The 22138-nt window shown below is 44.9% G+C and overlaps 1 protein-coding gene across 5 annotated transcripts in view; it reads right to left on the minus strand.

Moving 5' to 3' along the window:
• Positions 1–17030: 17030 nt before the first annotated feature.
• The window catches only part of SAMD4A (sterile alpha motif domain containing 4A), a 207873-nt gene continuing 202765 nt past the window's right edge, over positions 17031–22138 (minus strand). For all 5 annotated transcript variants that reach the window (XM_045566851.1, XM_045566875.1, XM_045566858.1 and 2 more), the window contains one exon: positions 17031–21352. In XM_045566851.1, the coding sequence (XP_045422807.1) occupies positions 21324–21352 (29 nt within the window). In that variant the 3' untranslated portion in view covers positions 17031–21323. The remainder of the gene's footprint in view (positions 21353–22138) is intronic.

A 22138-nucleotide genomic window follows, 5' to 3' on the forward strand; every position in this document is an offset into this window, starting at 1 on the left:
GAAGGGATTCAGCAAGTGGCACTTCCAGGATTGATTATTGATCTTGTTTAAATTATTAGCATTCCGATGCCGGGGCAGGTGACCAGTCCCAGGCTAGAAGAGGCGGTGATTCGAGAGACTGCACCTGGAGGGCCAGGATGGCGTCTTTCCCATCTTGGTCCTCTCTGCTGCACCTGATCTGGGTGCCCCAGTCGTGCTGTCCCAGAGCCTCCTCCCCAGAGCAAGTGCTGAGTGAGGAGACACTGTCCACCAGAGGGCGCCAGCTGCCACATTGCTTCTTGGGCTGCCAGACTGTGACAGATGTGCCAGAGAAAACGTTTAAGGTGACCTTTTCCCTCCTTGCTAAGGGGCTACTAAGTACATTGTTGAATTGGTTCCTATTGGGCCTGGAGGAATTTGTAGTCACCCAAAGTGCTGCAGAACTGGCATAACAAGCCTGGGCATGGGTGTGTGGTATGCATGGGCACGTGTGTGCACGCATGGTGTGCCCGTGTATGTGCGGCGTGCGAGGGCGTGCGCAGGCACGTGTGTTGTACATGTGTACACATGCGCACGTGCGCAGGAGCCTGGGTTGTAAGTTCAGGGTCAGTCAGCCTCTGCCTGGAAGGTGATGGTGCCCTGAAACGGCCCGAGCTGCCCCAGGCTTCTCTACCCCAAGCCATCAGGCTGCAGGGCCCATACCTTACATTTACAGAAGGCCTTAGGTTCCCAGATTGTTCCACCCCGCGCTGGACCACTGCCTCTCGCTGAGCCTGTTCCTCCACCATTTCTTACCTCCCTGTGGCTTTATTAACAACCTCTCACCAGACAGAAGGACTCCCCAAGAGAATTCCATGTCCCAGGTCCCTCCCCCTCCAAATGCTCTTCCCTGTAGGATGATGTTCCCCCAGCTCCTGCTGGCTCCCGCACCTTATTGGCTGTGTCAGCGTCATCTGCCTCTACCTCCCCTCACAGTGGACACAGAGGGGCTCAGCAGCCTCTGAATTGCTCATGGCTCCAGAGTCTTGTATCTATCTTTGAGCTACACACCAGGGCAAGGGCTGTGGAGTCCAAGGGGAGTGGAGAGACAGGCCATCCACAGGACGCCTGGCTTTTGTGGTGCTTCTAGGCTGGGGAGAGTGCTGGGAATAGCCCAGAGTTCTGATTTTGTAGCTCATGACTCTTGTCGTTGGCTAACAGGGTTCGGGCTAGACCGCACTTGGGGCTTGTAATCATGATGACAATACTATTAGCTACTGACACTCAAGAGCACAGCCTATGTGTCAGGAGCTGTTCTCGGTGCTTTGCACACATCCACTCACTCAATCCTCCTGAACAGGCTTCTGGGTCGTACTCCTATTTCACAGGTGGGGAAACTGAGGCACAGGGCGGCAAAGTAATTCACCCAAGGACAAATTATTGATGAGTGGCAGAGCTGGGAACCGAGGGCTCCATAGCCCCAGGGACTTGAAGCCAGTCCGTTCAGGCTTGCAGCACTTTTTCAAGCCAGCCAGGGGGGAGAAACGCCCATTTTAAAGGTGAAGGGAGCTATTAAACAGATCCCCCAATAGGCCCATGCTTCTGGTTCCCGAGGTTCTTCTCCAGAGTCCTGGCAAGGAATGCTCCATTCAGTACAAAAATTAAAATGTGCCCGGGTTGGGGGCACATCTGGGGAGGGGAAGGGGCAGTGAGCTGCTTCCCTGACCGCGTGGCCGGCGGCGCAGCGCCAGGCGAGGCGACTCTCCCGGGGAAGGTGGAGCCGCAGCCGCTTGGCTCCTGCGCGTCCAGCGGAGGCGGTGGGAAGCCGCTGCAGGCGTTCTGCTACTCTATCACCTGTTTCTTTTCATTTTTCTTTGAGTCAGTCCCTCAAACGGTCGTGTTTGCTGGTGTCCTGCTGGCTCCCCACTGAACCCAGCCTTTGAATGGGAGACTGAGTTCAGAGCAGCCTCAAACGGCCCCGAAGGGGAGAGCCACCGCTCATGAAAGCGCCTTTCATTGCACTGGCTTCGCCGGCGCCTGCGGCTGGGAACCCGGAGTGGGCCGCAGGCTGCAGCCCAGCTGGAGACGCCGGGAAAAGGAATTGGCTCAGAGTCAGGTGGGAGCCAATGGAGAAAGAGTTTGATAAAGGTTAGGCAGGGCCTGGCTGAGGCCCCAGCGATGCCACAGCGTGCCGGGGGTGGAATGGGAAGTCACCCAGCCTCCGAGGATGCCACCTCGTCTGATGATGCCGTTTCAAGCTCCTCCAGATTTCGAGTGCCAGAAGAGAAGCAGCGAACCCAGGTAGAGTGACCTGAGTTTGTAACAGGCCCGCGTCCCGCACCAGTGGGGATGGACCTTGGCCAGTCGGGAACTCTAGGACCTTAGCTGCCTCGAGCTGTTCCTTTGCTCTCTGCTGGGCGGCAGTGTGGGGTGACATTAGTGCTGTCGTCCGACTTGGTGTGCATCTCCTTCTGGGCAGGGCAGGACTGCGCTTCCGACTCCACTGGAGTTAGATGTGGCCGTGTGACTCGCTTTGGCATATGAAGTGTGAGCAGAAGTGACACATTTCACTTTGGGTTGGAAGCCACATCCTTTTTTTTCCTCTGCCATGACAAACATCAATGCCACGTTGGTGGCAGCTGTGTCCCTGCGTTCCGGCGGGAGCCATTCGGAGCAGAGACTGCAGATGACCTGTCATAGACATACAGCCTGGTCTCCGAGGCTTTAAGCCACTGAGGTTTGTTTTTTTTTAGGTGGGGAGGGGGTGTCTGTTAGTGCCGCATAATCTAACTTAATACAGACAGATACTTGGATACTGGGGCTGATAAATTCTGGCTAATGGATTACTTAACTCGTGGTGTGCATCTCAAGGAACACAATTCGTTAACTTAATCGAAGTCTTTGTGGTGGGCACTGAAAGCACCACTGCAACCAGCCCACTGCTCATTCTGCCTGGCTTAGAGGATCGCTCAGGGCCGGGCAACCAAAGAGTAGATGGGGCAGGCGCTTGTTCTTAGTGAGTCCTTGGAAACAGCTGCCTTTCCCCTTGTCTGTCGAAGCTGCAGAAGCACTTAACATCATAGATCATCTCAGTAAACAGGGAGAAGTGGTTTCCCTTAGTGTGCGATTGCCACATTTGGCTGCACGTTAAAATCACCAGGGAGCTTAATACCCCCCATGCCCCAGCCATATCCCAGAACAACCAAGTCACAGGCTCTGGGGACGGGGCCCAGGTGTCAGTACCTGGTAAGCTCCCCAGGTGATTCCAATGTGCAGCCAGGCTGAGAACCATAGCTGTATAGACTCCTCTCCCTCAATTGGGGGCCACAGTTGAACAAGTATCTTGAGATGGTCATTTTGCAGAATTCCGCCTGCAAGTAACCCTGTGTCTCAGGCTGCAACAGATGTTAGAAAGGAAAGGCCTGGAGATTCATCACAATCTGCTTATTGTGAGTGCTTTGTGGGGTCCCTGGAGCCTAAGATAGCCAGCTATTGTCCCTCCTAGCAAGATTGTGAGTAGACAGACCTGGACTTGAGCCCTTGCCTTGCCTCATAACAATTCTGTGACCTTAGAGAAGTTGCTTAACATCTCTGAGTCTCAGTTTCTACATCTGCAAAGTGGGGATGATCTAATGGCAATCATCTGGCTTAGCACGGGAGTCTCTTGCCTGATTGATGAGGTGCGTCATGTCACGTAACGGATTCCACCTGCTGCCCTTACCCCCCCACCCAACTCCTTCCCTGGCAAGTGGGATCTCAACTCTCCCCAGCTGCCCAAGCCAGAAACATTGCGAGGCACTCCAGACACTTTAGTTTCTCTTAATGCCCACGTGTGATCTGTCATCAATCATGATGAGGCTGCATCTTAAGAATCTTACAGACCTGTCCAGTTGTCCCAGCCCTACTGGCATACCCTTGAGCTTGTGGACTGTCTGGATTGTCTAGCCCCAGGTGGCTCTCCACCCTCCACTTGGGCTCTCCTCTAATCCATTTCCCAAAATGTAGTCAGAGTGATCTTTCTAAATATATTAATAAATCTCCATATTAGGTATTAAACCAAAATTTGAAATTATAATAATTAAAACAGTGAAAATTATTGGTGCATGAATGGACAAACATTGATGGAAAGAAAAATAGGAAGTCCAGAAATAGACCTAAATACACAGAGGAAGTTGCTGTATTACAAAGGTGTCATATCTAATCAGTGGAGGGAAGATAGCTTATTCAATAGTACAAGCACAACTGGGTAGCCATCTTTGCATAGAAATACAATTGGATCCATACCCACGAATGATTCAAATATATATAAATATAAAAAAGTGAATCCATGTAGGTACTAGAGGAAAATATAGTATATTTAAAAGTGGAGAGGGCCTTTTAAAATGATTCAAAATCCAGAAGCCATAAAAGAAAAGATTAAGAAATTCAACTATACAAATATAAAAATAAATTCCCTATGGCAAAAATTGCCATAGGCAAAATCAAAAGACAAACTGGAAATAAATATTTATAACTCATATCACAGACCAAAGGTTAATTTCCACAATATACAAACGGTTTCTACAAATTAATAAAAAAACACCAAAACCCAATGGCCAAATATATGAAAAGTCAGTTCAAAGGAAAATACAAAAGACTACTAAGCATATAAAAAGATGCTCAACCACAACCTCACTCAAGAGAAATGCAAATAAAAGAGTGCTGATATATTTTCCACTTATTAGACTGGAGAATATAAAAAAGTTTGACTATGAATTGCCGAGAGCATAGGAAGTCACTATCATCCATTGCTGGGGGAAATACAAATCTGTGGAAGATAACATGGTGGTAACTAGCAAGACAAATGATACCGTGATGGTTAGTTTCATGTGTCACCTCCACTAGGCTGCACAACCCAGTTATTTACTCAAACATTCATGTATGTGTTGCTGTGAAGGTATTTTGTAGATGTGGGTAACATCCACAATCGTTTGACATTAAGGAGATTACCCTTGATGACGCAGGTGGGCCTCATCCAATTAGTTAAAGGCCTTAAGAACAAAAACCTATGTTTCTGGGAGAAGGAGAATTTCTGCCTTGAGACCGAAACATTGGCTCCTTCCCGAGTTTCCAGCCTGCTGGCCTGCCAGACAAATTTCAGACTTGCTAGTCCCCACAATTGAGTAATCCCTTAAAATAGGTACCATTCCCTCCTCCCCCACCCTGCCCTCCCGCTCCCCGCTCCCTCCCTCTGCTTCCCTTCTTCTCCCCATCCGATCTGTCTCTGTCTTCACTGGCTCTGTTTCTCTGGAGAACCCTGACTGATGGAATCCCGTCTAATCCAGCAATCCTGCTTTTTCACCGTGGGAACTCTTGTACACACGTGAAATGACACGTGTACAATTTATTCATGGGAGCGTTGTATGTAATAAAGGCAACGTGAATGTCTGTCAATAGGTGGCTGGTTAAGGAAGTTCCGTCAGTCCACAGAGTGGAGCGCTGTGTAGCTATCAGAAAGCATGAGGTACTGATATAGAATGGTCTTTAAAATTGATTTTTTTTTAACATTTTATTTTTGCCAGTATTTTTTTCAAAATATTAATTAAAGGGGTACAAGTGTTTTTGTTACATGGATATTTTGTATAATGCCTAAGTCAGGGCTTTTGGTTTTCCCACCACCAGAATAAGTGCTCATTGTACCCAGTAGGTAAATTTTTATCCCACACCCACCCTCCTACCCTCCCCACTTCTTGGTTTCTCATGTCTTTTTTATTGCTTTGTGCCTGTGTGTACCCATCTATTAGCTCCCACTTATTAATGAGAACAAAGGGTGTTTGGTACTTCACTTAGGATAATGGTCTCCAGTTCTCTGCACGTTGCTACAAATGACATTGTATCAATCCTTTTTGTGGCTGAGTAGTACTCCATGGTATGTATATACCACATTTCCTTTATCCACTCATGAATTGAAGGGCACTTAGGTTAATTACACATCTTTGCAATTGTGAATTGTGCTGTGATAAACATTCAAGTGCAGGTGTATTTTTGATAAAATGACTTCTTTTCCTTTGGGTAGATACCCAGCAGTGGGATTGCTGGATCAAATGGTAGGTCTAATTTGTTTCTTTGAAAATCTCCATGCTGTTTTCCAGAGAGGTTGTACTAATTTACAATCCCACTAGCAGTGTATAAGCTTTCCTTTCTCTCTACATTCAAGTCAGCATCTATTGTTTTTTGACTTTTTAATAATGGCCATTCTGATAGGGGTAAGATGGTATCTCATTGTAGTTTTAATTTGCATTTCTCTGATGATTAGTGATGTTGAGTATTTTTTCATACGTGTTTTGGCCATTTCTCTATCTTCTTTCGAAAATCTTCTGTTCATTTGCCCACTTTTTGATGGGGTGGTTTTTCTTGCTGACTTGAGTTCTTTGTAGATTCTGGATATTAGCCCTTTGTCAAATGTATCATTTGCAAATATTTTCTCCCATTCTGTAGGTTGTCTATTCACTCTGTTGATTATTTCCATTGCTGTGCAGAAGCTTTTTAATTTAATTAAGTTCCTTTTATTTATTTTTGTTGTTGCTGTATTTACCTTTGGGTTCTTAGTCATAAGTTCTTTGCCTAGACTGATGTCTAAAAGAGTTTTTCCTTCATTTTCTTCTAGAATTTTTATGGTTTTATGCCTTACATTTAGGTCTTTAATCCATCTTGAATTAATTTTTGTATATGGTGAGAGATAGGGATCCTATTTCATTTTTATGCATGTGTCTATGCAATTTTCCCAGCACCATGTATTTAATAGGGCTTCCTTTCTCCAGTGTATGTTGTTGGCTGTTTTGTCAAAGATCAGTTGGTTGTAGGTAGATGGTTTTATTTCTGGGTTCTCTATTCTGTTTCATTCGTCTATGTGTCTTCTTTTATACCAGTACCATGCTGTTTTGGTTACTATAGCCTTGTAGTATAACTTCAAGTCAGGTAATTTGATGCCTCCAGATTCGTTCTTTTTGCTTAGGAATGCTTTGGCTATTTGGACTCTTTTTTGGTTCTAAATAAAGCTTAGGATTATTTTTTCTAGATCTGTGCAGTATGATGCTGGGATTTTGATGGGGATTGTGTTGAATCTATAAATCACTTTGGGCAGTATGGACATTTTAATGATGTTGATTCTGCCAATCCATGAGCAGGGAATGATTTTTCATTTGTTTGTGTCATCTGCAATTTTTTTCATCAGTGTTTGTAGCTCTTCTTATAGAGTTCTTTAACCTCCTTTGTTAGGCATATTCCTAGGTATTTTATTTCCTTTGCATCTGTTGTGAATGGTTTTGAGTTCTTGATTTGATTCTCTGGTTGATGGTTTTTGGTATATAGAAATGCTACTGATTTTGTACATTGATTTTTGTAACCTGAGACTTTGCTGAATTTATCAATTCCAGGAGTCTTTTGGTGGAGTCTTTAGGATTTTCTAGATATAAGATCATATCATCTACAAACAGGGATAGTTTGACTTCCTCTTTCCTGATTTGGATACCCTTTATTTCCTTTTTTTGCCTGATAGCTCTGGCTAGGACTTCCAATACTATGTTGAATAGAAGTAGTGACAGTGAGCCCACTTGTCTTGTTCCAGTTCTTAGGGGGAATGTTTTCAACTTTTCCCCATTTAGTATGATGTTGGCTGTGGATTTGTCACATATGCCTCTTATTATTTTGAGGTATGTTCCTTCTATGTCTAGTTTGTTGAGGGTTTTTATCATGGAAGGGTGCTGGATGTTATTGAATGCTTTTTCTGCATCTATTTAGATGATCATATGGTCTTTGTTTTTACTTCTGTTTATGTGATGCATCATGTTTATTGATTTGCATATGTTAAACCACCCTTGTATCCCCAGGATGAAACCCATTTGATCATGGTGGATTATCTTTTTGATGTGCTGTCGGATTCAGCTTGCTAATATTTTTTTGTTGAAGATTTTTGCGTCTGTGTCCATAAGGGATATTGGTTTGTGGTTTTCTTTTTTTGTTGTATCTTTTTCTGGCTTTGGTATCAGGGTAATAATGGCTTCACAGAATGAGTTAGGGAGGATTCTCTCCTCAATGTTATGGAATCATTTCTGTAGGATAGGTATCAGTTCAGTTCTTCTTTGTAGGTCTAGTAGAATTCAACTGTGAGTCCATCTGGTCTGGGGATTTCTTTTGTTGGGAGATTTTTTTGTTACTGCTTCAATATCACTGCTCATTACTGGTCTGTTCAGGGTTTCTATTTCTTCCTGATTCAGAGTTGTGAGGTTGTGTGTTTCCAAGTACTTATGCATTTCCTCTAGGTTTTTGAGTTTGTTTGTGTAGAAGTTTTCGTAGTATTCACAGATAACATTTTATATTTCTGTGGTATCTGTTGTAATATCTCCTTTTGCATTTGTGATTGAGGTTATTTGAGTCCTTTCTCTTCTATTTCTGGTTAATCTGGTTAATCTTCCATTTCTGATCTATTGATTTTGTTTATCTTTTCAAAGAACCAACTTTTTGTTTCATTGATCCTTTGTATTTTTTTTTTTGGTTTCCATTTCATTTAGTTTTACTCTGAACTTTATTTCTTTTCTTCTGTGAGTCTTGGGTTTGTTTCTTCTTTTTCTAGTTCCTTGAGAGATAACATTAGGTTATTAATTTGTGATCTTTCTGTCTTTTTGATGTAGGCATTTAAGGCTATGAACTCTCCCCTTGGGGCTGCTTTCTCTGTATCCCAGAGATGTTTTGAAAGCTTGTGTCCCCTTTGTCATTCAGTTTAAGGAATATTTTGATTTCCTTCTTAATTACATCATTGACTCAAGTATCATTCAGCATCAGGTTGTTTAATTTCCGTGACTTTGGTTAGACTTGAGTGTTTGTCTTGGAACTGATTTCTAGTTTTATTCCACTGTGGTCTGAGAGGATACATGGCATGATTTTGACTTTTTTTTTAAAATTTGCTGAGACTTGTTTTCAGCCTAAGATATGATCAGTCTTGGAAAATGTCCCATGTGCTGATAAGAAAAATATGTATTTAGTAGTTTTTGGGTAGAATGTTCTGTAAAGATTCATTTGCCCTATTTAAGTGCAGTGTTTCTTTACTCATTTTCTGCTTTGATCTGTCCAGTTCTGTCAGTGGAATGTTGAAATCCCTCACTATTAAGATGCTGCTGCTTATTTCTTTGCTTAGATCTAGGAGAATTTGCTTTGGAAACTGGGAGCTCCTGTGATAGGTGCATATATATTTAGGATTGTTATATCTTGTTGAATTGCTTCGTTTACCATTATATAATGGCCATCTTTGTCGTTTTTATTTTTTTTTACCATTATTAACTTAAAGTCTATTTTATCTGATATGAGAATGCTACACTTGCTCACTTTTGGTTTCCATTTACATGGAATATTTTCTTCCATACCATTATCTAGAGTCTGTGTGAATCCTTGTGGTTTAGCTGTGTTTCTTGGAGACAGCAAATACTTGAATTGTGGTTTTTTTCATCCATTCAGCCAGTCTATGTCTTTTAAGTGGGGCATGTTGAGTGCTAGTATTGATATGTGGGATGCTGTTCTGTTCAACATATTGGATGATACCTTATTTTGTTTTCCCTCTTGTGCTGTTGCTTTATAAGCGCTGTGAGCTATGACTTTTGGGTGTTTTTACACTGGTATCTATTTTGCTATTGCATGTATAATGAACATCTGAACATTTCCTGTAAGGTGGGTCTGGAAATGACAAATTCCCTTAGCGTTTGCTTGTCTGGAAAAGATTTTATTTCTTCTTCATTTATGAAACTTAGTTTAGCAGGATACAAAATTCTTGGCTGGGAGTTATTCTGTTTAAGGAGACTCAAGATAGGACCCCATTCTTTTCTGGCCTGTAAGGTTTCTCTTGAGAAGTTTGCTGCTCATCTGATGGGTTTTCCTTTTTAAGTTACTTGATGTTTTTGCCTTATGGCTCTTAGAAGTTCCTTCTTCACGGTGACTTTGGCCAGTCTCATGACTATATGCCATGAGGATTCCCTTTTGCAGTGATTCTCCCAGGTGTTTTTTGAGCTTCCTGTATCTGGATGTCTAAAGCTCTAGCAAGACCAGGGAAGTTTTCCTCAATTATTCCCTCAGATGGGTTTTCCAAGCCTTGTGCTTTCTATTCTTCACCCTTAGGGATGCCTATGATTCTTATATTTGGCTGTTTTACATAATCCCATGTTTCTCATAGACTTTGTTCTTTATTCTTTGTTCTTTATTTTTGACTGGGTTAATTTGAAAGAGTTGTCTTTCAGCTCTGAAATTCTTTCTTCTGCTTGGTCTAGTCTATTTTTAAAACTTTCCATTGTGTTTGTATTACCCTAAATGAATTTTTAATTTCCAGAAGTTCTATTTGGTGCTTTATTAAAAAGAAAGAGATATATTTTTTAAAATATTTCATTCATTTCCTGAATGGACCTTTACAGAACATTCTACCCAAAAACTACTGAATATACATTTTTCTGGGTTTTTTGAGTTAGTTTTCATTTTCTCTTGGATTTCATTGAGCTTCATTTCAATCAATATTTGGAATTTTTTATCTGTCATTTCAGTATTTTCATTTTGGTTGGGATCTATTGCTAGAGAGCTAGTGTGCTCCTTTGGGGAGGTTCTTTCACTCTAATTTTTCATACTTCTGAAGTCCTTGCACTGATTCCTTCTCATATGAAGCAGCAGTTGCTTCTCATTTTTGGATTTTCTTTTGTTTAGATGGGACTTTTTACCCCTCTCACTCTTAAGGGTATGTCTATACCATCTGTTGGGTAAAGACCTTTGGCTTTGCCTGTGGGTACTTTGAATGGGGGTCTAGGTATGGTGTTTTTCTCAGTTGCTAGTTATTTGTAGGCTGTAGCAATGGTGTACTGTGTGCATGGGCAGATTCCCTGTCTCTTGTTGATGAGGGAAGATGGAGGTCTTTGAAATCCTTTCTCTTTCCCCAGCCCTGTGGTCTTCTTAACAGCATGAATTATATCATAATGCCCAGGTTAATCTCTGAGACAGTAAGTGGTGCTTATGAGTAGGAGTCAGACAAGCCCTGTAGGATTGAGTTAGTAAGGGATATGATGAGCTGTACAAGTTGTTCTCCATGACAGTAGGTAGCACTTGCAGGAAAGAGCCAGCTGCAGTGGTGTTTTTGGGTTTTGTGACCAGCTCTAGTCCATCAGGAGAAGTATTCTAATGCCCCAGGTGGTGGGTAGGGCCCTTGAGCTCCCAGGGCACTCCTCCTTGTGCTCTACCACAGCTGAGGTGGCTGGGGGAGTGAGGCTGGTTGGGGCTGGGTCACATGAGCCTGTGTTTAGGCTCCACAATGGCAGGTACAAGTCTTGGCAGGGGTCAAGGGTCTGCTCCTAGGCCCCTGGGGAAAGCTACCAGGGAAGAGCTGAAGTGGCCCCACCAAGCCAGAAATTCTTATTGGAGAGGGGCTATCTGGGATTCATAGACTGGCTGTTTGGAGTGGGTTTCACTCTTCTCCCTCTTTCCTTGCTCTGTGGGTCTCCTTCTGGTGCCTGGCCACAAGCAGCTGCCCAAACTAGCTCAGTTCACCAGCAATGGTGCTGTAGGCTGGGAGCTTCCCTGTCCAGGATCCTACCCTGGGCCAACAGTGTGTCTTTTCTATGGAGGGAGGGGTGCTCTGTGAGAACATTGCAGCTAGGACCCACACTGCACTCTCCTTCCAGTTCTGCCTGGGTGGGCTCCCTCGCCTCCCAAGATGAGTTCACAAATCTCCTCTCTGTACCCCTGAGCAACACGATCCCATCCTGGGGGTATGGGATCTGGCCTGCAGGCTTGTCCCCTGGTCCCCTAAGTTCAATCCCTGAGCATGCCAGGGCAAAGCATGTGGGTCCTGAGTTGCCCATGGAGTGCACAAGCAGGCTTGATGTCCTTCGGCTTTGGGGTACGACCTGCTCCGATGGGGCAGCTGGGCAAGAAGTAGGGGGAAGGGACGGTGGGCAGGGAGCTCACACTTTAAGCATGCCTTGGTCTGCTGCAGGTCTCTCAGAGGAAAGGTGTGAGCTCCACTGTCTGTGGAAGCCTTGATGTAGTGGATGTGCCAACAGCAGGGAAGCAGCTGCTCCTGAAAGCCCCGGCTCAATTGTCCCCTGGGGCACCTGTGCCAATCAGCAGCAGTGGGTGAGGAAGGGGAGGAGGAGAAAAAGACTCTGAATAGAGGAGAGCCGGCACTCTGGTTCCCTTTGTCCCTCTCCCTGGAATGCAGCCCGCCAGGAATATCCAAGCTCTGGGATCACACAGTTACCCTGTGGCCACTGCAGTCTGAGCAGGAGTTGGGAAATGTTTGTGTGGGGACCAGTGACACGAAATCTGAACGGCTGAAGTTTCCTGGGGGAAGCGCAAAGGCCCGCAGTGGGTGGAGAAACAGTGTGGTGCCTGCTGCCTCGGGTCTCTGGTGACAGGGAGTGGCCCGGAGGGGGCCGGCAGCCCAGTGCTTTGTTTTTCAAGAAGCTCCCAGTTCACTGGTAGCAGCAGCTTTCGGGCTCATGAGGGTGGGTAGAAAAGCTCTCCAGCAGCTCAGGAGCCTGCTGACTACCAGAGGTGCAAGGGAAGGAGAAAAAAAACCCACCTACCTTTTCCACGGGACTCTTAAGATCCTTGGGGGGTTGACATCTGCCAAAATCTTGCTCCTTCTTGTTCTGTTCCACAACTTCTTCCTGTGGAATCTGCAGTAGGTTCTGGCACTTTCCCTCTGAATTACACCTGAGCTGTTTTTTTTTTTTAATCTAAAATTTTTCCTACTTTCTGAGACTATGTGATGACCGATGTCTCTTTATTTGTTTATTTTTGAGACAGAATCTTGCTCTGTCACCTGGGCTAGAGTGTTGTGGTATCAGCCTAGCTCACAGCAACCTCAAACTCCTAGGCTCAAGCAATCCTCCTGCCTCAGCTTCCTAAGTAGCTGGGACTACAGGCGCTAGCCACCACACCCGGCTAATTTTTCTATTTTTAGTAGAGACAGGGGGTCTCACTCTTGCTCAGGCTGGTCTTGAACTCCTGACCTCAAGTGACCCTCCTGCCTTGGCCTCCCAGAGTGCTAGGATTACAGGACCAATGTCTCTTGTCAGCCATCTTGCCTGGCCCTCCCTCCAAGTTTGATTTAAGTAGAAGAAAAAAAACCCCATGCAATGATCAATGGTGTGTGCATAGGATGCTCTTTTGTGTGTAAAAAGAGGGAACAAAATGTGTATCAGTGTGTGTATATATGATGTATCTCTTGGAGGACATGCATGAAGCCCACGTGGATGCCTTGGGGCTGGGACAGGAGGGAGACTTTTACTCAGGCCCTTCTGTTCCACAAAACAAAAACCCCTTCCATCTGACAGTATTGATCACCAGCAAGGTCTCTCTTGTCCTCGAGGTAGAGCCCACCATCTTTGCCATGTATAAGGGGCCCTTTAGGAGGGGACCTGCTCCACCCCAGTTCTCAAGACTCCTACCCCCCCCATTCAAAATTCCAATCAGGGTTTTTATTTCAGTTCTTTAAATTCACGTGCTCTCTCTTGCCCCCAAATCTCAAATGCCCCTGAGGCTGTCTCCAAGAATCCTTGCTTCTAGTCCTTCTGCTGGTGTTGCTTTCTTCTGAAGGCCCTAGGCAGCCTGGCTGGTGCCTGACTTTCCGCGGCAGTGAGCCGTGAGTGAGGAGACTCCCCTGGGAACACAAAGACCCAGGCAGAATTGGGCCCACGCTTCCTCTGGGCTGTGTGCGTGGGGGCATCTGCATTCTGCTTGGGGAGGAGTGTAGCAGTCCTTATTCTCCCTCCTGCCCTCTAGTAGACACTCCAACCCTGGGCCCATCTCCACCCAGGCTGAGAGACTCAAAGGACCCCAGGGGCTGCTGAGGCAGCTCATATTTTCTTAAGTGGGCACAAGCTATGTCCTGCAAGCTATCCTCTGTCTCCAGACATTCAGCTGGTCAGCACTCGATCCTCAGAAAGTCTTGTGTACGTGGAAGACAGCCAACCCAGGGCCTATCCCCTTAAATCTTTGTGTTTTGAGGGGCCGGTTGGTTTTAGGCACTTTCGAAGTACACCTGGGGAAACTCAGTGAACTGCAGCTGAATGAGATCTTAGAAGAATTGACAGAAATTATGTAGCGTCTGTGCTGTCTGCCCTGGGATTGGACTGGTCCATTTGGCAATGGATGGAGGGAAATGATTTATTTGTCATATAAGCATTTTATTTCTCTTGTCCAGTTTGCTGTCTTTGTACATATTCTATTTTGGATAAGTAACAGAGTCATAGACTAATGTTAAAAGGGAGTCAGGTTACAGGAAATCAATGTTTAGCCTTTGCCCAGTGAACAGATCTGGGATAAATAGAAAGCAAAGTGTTGAGCTCCAACTGGGCAGATTTGATTTGGGGGGCTGTAGGTTCATCTGACCTCACTTAACTGAGCCTGTTAAGAATTTTATGGCATGGAAAACTGGAAATATCTCCCAAGGACATTGGAACAGAGGGACACCCAGTCCCAGCTGTGGTTCCCACAGGAGGATTTAGCTGGAGCCTGTCGGCTACCTCAAATTCCAGCAGCTCTGGTAGGATCATTTCATTCACCAAAGCTCCAATTTTGTTTCTCCTGGATTGGATTTAAAAAACAAAACCTCAAAAACTGTGCAACACACTATTTAAAAACATGTGCTCTGAGTCAAACGTAAACACAAAGCAGCATTTTACAAAGTACAAGCTTTATAAGGTTGCCAGAATGTTTCTCCATTGGCTTTAAAAATTGAAGTAGAAACCACTTAGGAGTGAAAAATATTCCATGGAGGAAATTCTCAGACCTGGAATTCCTGGGTTTATATCAGAGAAGTCAGTGTCTGTGGACAAGAGCCCCGGGGCTGAGGCTGGGTGGAGGGAGCCACCGGGCCAGGTTGAAGCCTGGGAGGACAGGATGCGCCGGAGACGTCATTTGCTGCAAAGGAGCTGCTTGCCACTGTGCACTGGGAGTGAGATGTCACACTGAAGTTTTGCCAAAGTTTTCCAATGTCCCAGTCACCTACATTTCCCACTTCACACACTGTCCCAAATGTGTAGACAGACACACAGAGGAACCACTCTCCGTTCTTTATCCATAGGGGCCAGCAACTGAGAGTGGGGAGTGTGAAGGCCACAGTCTAAGGGCTGATTTGGAAACAGTGCCCTAGTGATTGACCCATTTCCAAAGACTTCCAGTTCAGGTTCTAACCTCCCATCATCACTCCTGTTACCTGCTGGGCCCTCCTCTTCCTTCCCTGTGTCCTCTTTCCCAACTATTTTGTTTTCAGCTCTTAGAAATGACAAGTGAACAAATCACTCACCATTCTTGGGCCAACTTCTAGGCATCCCTCACACCTGGTGGGCGCTTCCCTATTGTATTAAGGGATTTCTATCATCTCGTCCTGAGAGCAATCGCCCACACTTGAGTTTTGTAGGCTGAGCCCAGAGTTCAGGGAACAAGAACAGGGCTACTTTATAGTAATTGGACAGAATAACTTTGTTGAATCTAATGCAATATTGGGGAGATGGTAACTTTTTATTTCATATTTATTATATAAAAGAATTGGACTATGTGAATTGGAAAAAGCTGGCCAGTACCATACCTGGAATTCAGATGGTTTGAGAAGCACTAAATGACTGGGGGCTCCCAGGGCTGCTGCTAAGGGTCCAGAGGCTGAAGTGCCCAGGAAAGGGGTGGTTTGCAAGTGCTGAGATGTGTGGATGGAAAATGGAAAATGTGGAAGTGCTGTGGCAGCTCGTGCAAGGATATCTGTGAGGTGGGGGCTGGGGTGCAACGTGCTAGCCTTGCCCACCAGGAAAGGGGAGATGGCAAACTGGGTGTGCTGCTGGGTGGGCCAGATCCACCCCGAAGGCTCCACAGGTTCCCAGAGGAGGGAGGAGGAGGTTCTGGTTATGGGTGAGATTTTCCCTGATGAAAGGATAAAAGTGCTGCCGTCCCCCCAACCTTCCCCGAAACCTCTGGGGACAATAGGTCTTAGGCTGATTGGGAGTCAGGGCCAGTGACATATGTAGTGACTGTCCCAGGAAACAAAGCAAGGCACTTCCATGAAGGTCTGGACTCTACCCTGGTGTTGCCGTTTGATTCCTCTCTCCATTAGCATGTAGGGTATGAGCTGAGAAGACCCTCCCTCTTTGGCTTGTACACTTCTCTCTCCTCCCTTTACTACAGCCAAACTCTGAGAAATAGCTCATTGGGGTTACAAGAATTCGACTTTATGAGGATTTCATTTTATGTCTCAGCCTATGAGAAATTTGCAGGGGCCAGTTAGGATTTTGCATGTCTCTTGAGCAGCTAAGCCTGGTGAAAAGGGAGTCACCGTGTGGTCATTGTCATAATGTCAAGTTGTGGCTGCCTCAGGGAGTGCTTGGGTTGCTAGGTTATAGTGGCAGTAACCTCTGTATTTTATGTTTTCTTTTGTTTGTACTTCTTTTTTTCCGGCGGTGGGTGGGGATTACAGGTTTAATTACATCAACTTTGAACATCATAGGCCAAAACCCAAAACAAACCCAAGGCTCAGAGAGATTAGTTTGTCTAAGATCATACTGCTAGAAAATGCTGGAGCCAGAATTCAAACCCAGGTGTCTCTCCAACCATATGCTTAACTGACACAATATTTAAATTTATATTAACATATATCATACTAGAATTAGAAGTATTAGAATGTAATTCAAGCTATGTGTAGGTGAAAGGCTCTATGGAGCCGGCTGTTTATGCCGTGATTAAGGTGTAAAATATTTCAAAGGCAGTGAGGGGGGAGAGCCAGCTATAAACAGTATCTGCAAGGTTAGAGTTTGTATTTAGAAACGTGCCCTGAAGGCAGGTGACACATTTATTGGCTATTCTGGGCTCAGATCAAACTGCATACATTTCTACACCCCTCTTCCCATCTTTTAGTTAAAAAGCAGCTCATAGTAGACGTAGTTTGTATAGACTGGCCAGGTGGGAATAGTGAAAAGGATTTCATGCTCGTTCTTCCCTGCGGGCTTATTTCTAAGACTCGGTTCTTATTTTCTAATCGATCATGTTGACAAAAAAGAAAAAAAGACACACACCAGTGTTACAAAACCTTGTATTAATCATTTCCCTTCACTTTCAATATAACGTTGATATGAAATATAGCCATGATTCTTAGTTACATGGGAGGAAATGAGTAATAAATACATTGTAGCAAGTTTAAACCACAAGGGTGTTTCACTGGTAACAACATTTGAAAACTGTACACTTGCAAAGAACAGCATCTTCAAACATTAGTATATCTGTATATCAGTAAAGCTTTTACATGTAACAAACATGCTCTTTCCATATATGACAAATTTAAAAAATATGCATTGCTTGGCAACATGAACTAGGCAAAAATATTTCTTTGTTCACTAACTTTATACAGGAAAACAGGACGAGAGGCATGCATGTACAATACGGATGCCTGCACGGGGCATGCAACAAAAGAAAGCTTTTTAAAAGTCAGCTTACATTAGGCATAAATACATGAGGGTTATATATTAATAAGGGAGGAAGTCTTCTGTTTGACATTATTAACATTCCTGTTTTCTTCCTATTCCTCCCAGAGGAATACACATTCACCTTTAAGTAAAGATAAAGGAATTACAAAAAAATAAAACTCACTTTGCAAACATCTCTGATGACTTGTAAAAAAAAAAATCAACATTAGTGTTATCACAGCTCCATGTGCAAATTATCCTTCTGCAGATTTTTCCTGTAACAGGTACACCCCAGCGCCTTGGTCAGGCTGCTTCCCCGTGCCCGAGCTGGAGCTGACTGCTGCAGACCTCTCCAGCGGGGCAGTGAGGTGGGGGCCTGCTTTGCCTCCCCTCGCCGTCCTTCTTGCTGCATGTCTATGCATTCAGCCCATTGCAGGCCCCCAGCCCAGGCTCCTCGGGAATACACATCTACAAACCTTGCACAGGCAGTAGCTACAAGAGGTGCAGAAGAACAAAACACCCAGAGAAGGCTCCCATTTCGTAAAAGGCAGCCAGGGACACCTCAAAAGAAACCCTTGTTTCCTTCAGTGTCTCTTCTAATGAATGGGAGAGACAGGGCCCAGCTGTAGCTCAAATCCTGGGTACCAAAAAGGGACCATCCACACACAGGATTTGAAGGCTTGGCGCACACAGCCGCCCTCGGCAGGCAGACCCAGCGTGTCTATTTTGCTTGCTGGCTCTTATTTAAAAAAGTGAAACTCAAAAGCATGTGGAAAAAACATATCAGCAGCAATGTTTCATGTCTTGTACACAGTTCATGTGTTTCTTCCTACTGTTTCTGGTAAGAAACCACTATGAATAAAAAGCACCAATAAAACATCATACATGATAACAATATTGTAGAACACCACCGTCCCTGGGACAGTGTAGAGATGCCAAGTACACACTGCTTAAATCAGAACACAGGGGGAAAACATGTAGTGAAATAGATTTTACTCTGAGATTTTTAAATCATTTGCTATTTACTTAATATAAAACAGTTGCATTTGGGGGGCAATGGGTAAAAATACAAAAAAAGGCACTGCCGCTTTATTACTAAATATCCGACTTCACAGCCTTATGCGTGCAACTGTTTGATTCTTTTATAAATAATACTCTTTTGATTTAGGATTTTTAAATTGAGCTGTATACCTGCAGTCAACACAGGACTCAAAACGACGTGGGAACAGGCTCCTAAAATTTATCCTAACACTCAACTTAAAAAAAAATTAAAACACTAATAGCAAAACATAACTAAGTAGATAAATCTATACATAGTCAATGAAAAATAAGCTTTTCTTTTTTAAAAAAAGAATTATGTTGTTATTAATAACAGACTTTATCATGGTTACCAGCCATAGCAAGTTAATAAGTAACATATCCAAAATAATATCTCTAATAATCAGATAACCATTGTTTCTATATTCAGTGAAGGAATAAATAGAAATTCAGATTTGCAAATACTTTAAGGTCTTCTTCCTTTTAAAGGATTCATGCTAATGTGATTGTGTTCACAATCTGTTTTCTGAATAACACGAGTCTTTGTAGATAAGTGTTTTGCAGCAGATCTGAATGCTTTCTTCTTTCTCAACAAGGTGTGTAATACCATTGTTTTTTCTCCTCTATATCACTTTCTCAGCATCCAAAAAACACATTCACAAACCCTCTGGTCTTACCTTTGGCCTTCAACATTTGACCTATTCTTCCTGCCTCACATGTATGTGGTCATCCATCCCAACACATTCCCCAAGTCACAATGAGCTTGTTTAGAAAAGGGATGTGGGGGATGAATGTTAATGGCACTTGGTTAAAAATAATCAACTAAGAAATGCTGTCTCTTTCTGTGCATGGATTTGCGTCTTTAGAACTCAGTTACCCAAGGAGAGGTCTATACCTTTTTTTAATGAAATGCATGAAACTGGATCCAAGCCTCCTCTGCTCACGAAAGATTCTCTAGAGTTACGTTGATCTCATCTTTTTAGACTGCAAAGGGCTTCAGAACCCCTGTTGCAGCATCTAAGACTGGGTGGGTATACATTTTTAATTTTGAAAGTAAAACAAAGTTGTTTAGATTTCATTAAGGCTTTAAAAATCTGTACGTACTTCATTAGCTTTAAAAAAAAAAAACCAAAAAGCCCATAAACGAGTGCAGTGATTTTCACAGTCTGATCTCTTTAATTTCAACTGACTTCATTAAAAACAAAACCCAAAACAAAACAAAACAAAAAACCCATCAGACTCATCCATTTGACAAACAGGCCTTATACCATCTCCCTCATCTCGCCTCTGGCTGAGCGTCCGTACCGCCATTTACACAACCCAATTTTCCAGTGCAGAGCACAACTTCTCTTTGATTTTGCCTAATACCCTCCACCGCATCAAATTCTGAACTGTAGCCCTTCTTGTCCTTAAGAAATAGAGCTATTACTTCGTGGTACCATAGTTTGTTAATCTCTCACCATGTAATGAATGTTTTTTTTTTTCTCCCCTCTGTGTGGATGGATAAATCGGCCAACAACCTAGTAAATCTGTAACTTATACTGTGTGGATTAGGGCCATTGTTTCCACTGTGAAACTAACCTTTCCTATGCCTTCTTTCACTGCCCACCTGGGACGGTAGGGCTGTACCACATGGACCAAACACCTCCCTGCATGCTCTCTCTGGCACTTGCTGACTGACCTTTTATACACTGTTGCTGGACCTTTCTCTCCTCTTCTTCCTCAGCAGTGACCCCACTGCAAATGTTTTGAGCTCATCGTCTGGGTATTAGACCTCTCACGAGGGGAAACCGTCCATCCTGGCCTGGTCTCCACCTTGCCTCGTACCCACCTGTCTGGATGTGGAGCAAGCCTGGAGTGACAGGGTGGAGCCCCACAGCCAGGGGGGAAGGGGAGAGGTCTCTTGGTGAGAAGCAAATCCAGCACAGAAAGAGCCGGTGGGATTCTTTTAGACCCCCTGGGTGACCTGCGAGCAAAACCCCTAACTATCACACGGTGCCATCATCCTTGTGCCCTCACCCAATGCCACGCTCGTTCTGGCCACGTCTGTGGCCCTTGTGTCCACCCACACGCTCTGCCCGCCTACTGGCGAAAGACGAACAACTCAGGCCAATGTGACTGCATCCATCTTCCCAAGAAGCAGAGCTTGGCAGCCGTTTTAAAACACATCCCTGCTGCTATTATAAAAATAGAGGAAAAAAAAAATGAATCCGTAACAACAAATCCTTTACAAAAACCGTAGTATGTAGAGAAGTTCTACCCAAACTTTTTATACATTATGTACCCTTTAAAATTGTCATGTAAACAATACACAAATCAAAGTTTTGCTGGAGGGAATTTCTTCCTTCTCGCCCCGTTGCCATGGGGCCCTCTCCTGTGGCTGCTTCAGGCCAGGCCTCGGGGACATCCACTCGGGATCAGACTGGGCATAAAGGGTGAGCCGCCGTCTTGCTTGGGAAGCGTGTGTCACGCGGCCCCCTATGGCCGCCTGTGCAGCCGGGCTCTTGGCAAGGCTCCCACCTCCCTCCTGTGTGTCGCCTCTCTCTCGGGCAGTGCTTACTCTCCCTTTCCATCCGGGAGGCCACCCGCATTCCTTCCTCCCTCCCAGTCCCGCGTTTCCCTAGAGACCCCTCCCCACCCCACACACCAAACCATCCCATGACAGAAACAAACGACAAAAGAACCAATCCCGGGTCTACTGATACGTTTACAAGGATGACCTACGCGCTCACAAAATCAAAATGGGAGAGGGACCAGGGGAAAAGAGGCTGCAAAGCGTCGTGAAGGATTCTGTGCAACCCTGAAGATGGCTGACACTGGACCCGCAGCAGTCGATTTCACGGCCAGCGCGGTCACTCTCATCTTCAGCTTCTAGATGGTGGAGGTCCGGTCCGCCCCATCTGGGGGAGAAAGCAGCACACAGTGGCCTCGGGTGAGTAAGACAAGTCCGTTCACACCCACGTACACCAACGCTGTGCACGGCGGGCCCCCCCATCTCTGAGGACAGATAGGGGCTACGTTGGTTCATTTGTTCACATACCCACCCACTCATACCTGGGGAACAGCTATTTCTGCCAGGAGCCATATTGAGCCTGAGAACCACATGAAGAGACCTCACCCTTGCCTTCCAAGTACTCGCAATCTAGGCTGGGTGCAGACATGTAAACCACAATGATGCTGTGAGCGATAACCGTTATAATGGCGAATGTGCGAAGACAGCAGGAACATAGAGGAGGGAATGTTTAAGTTGTCCTTGGAAGTTGAGGGCAGTTTCACAGGGATCCAACATGAGTTTTGTTGCTGGTGCTGGCAGGAGAAGGAAGTACGTGCCAGGCAAGGAAGAGGCAGGAGAGGACGAGTGTGGGGAGGGCCTGTGTGATGACAGTCGTTGATGGGTGAGGGGAGGGGATGGAAGGGGCTGCAGAGCCAGGTGGGGGCTGCACCAGGCACACAGGTGGATCTATCTGCCTCACGTCCCTTTCTTTGGCAGCATCTCCAAGTCCTAGATGAAAGACTGGGGACAAGATGGCTATGAGTCTGGTCACAGCTGAGCAGACCAGGGGGATGGAGGCATCTGACCCAAACTGATCCAGATTCTGTCTCAAGAATCTTTTTTTTTTTTTTTTTTTTTTTGAGACAGAGTGTCGCTTTGTTGCCTGGGCTAGAGTGAGTGCTGTGGCGTCAGC

The sequence above is a fragment of the Lemur catta genome, chromosome 1, assembly GCF_020740605.2.
Source record: "Lemur catta isolate mLemCat1 chromosome 1, mLemCat1.pri, whole genome shotgun sequence".
Taxonomy (NCBI): domain Eukaryota; kingdom Metazoa; phylum Chordata; class Mammalia; order Primates; family Lemuridae; genus Lemur; species Lemur catta.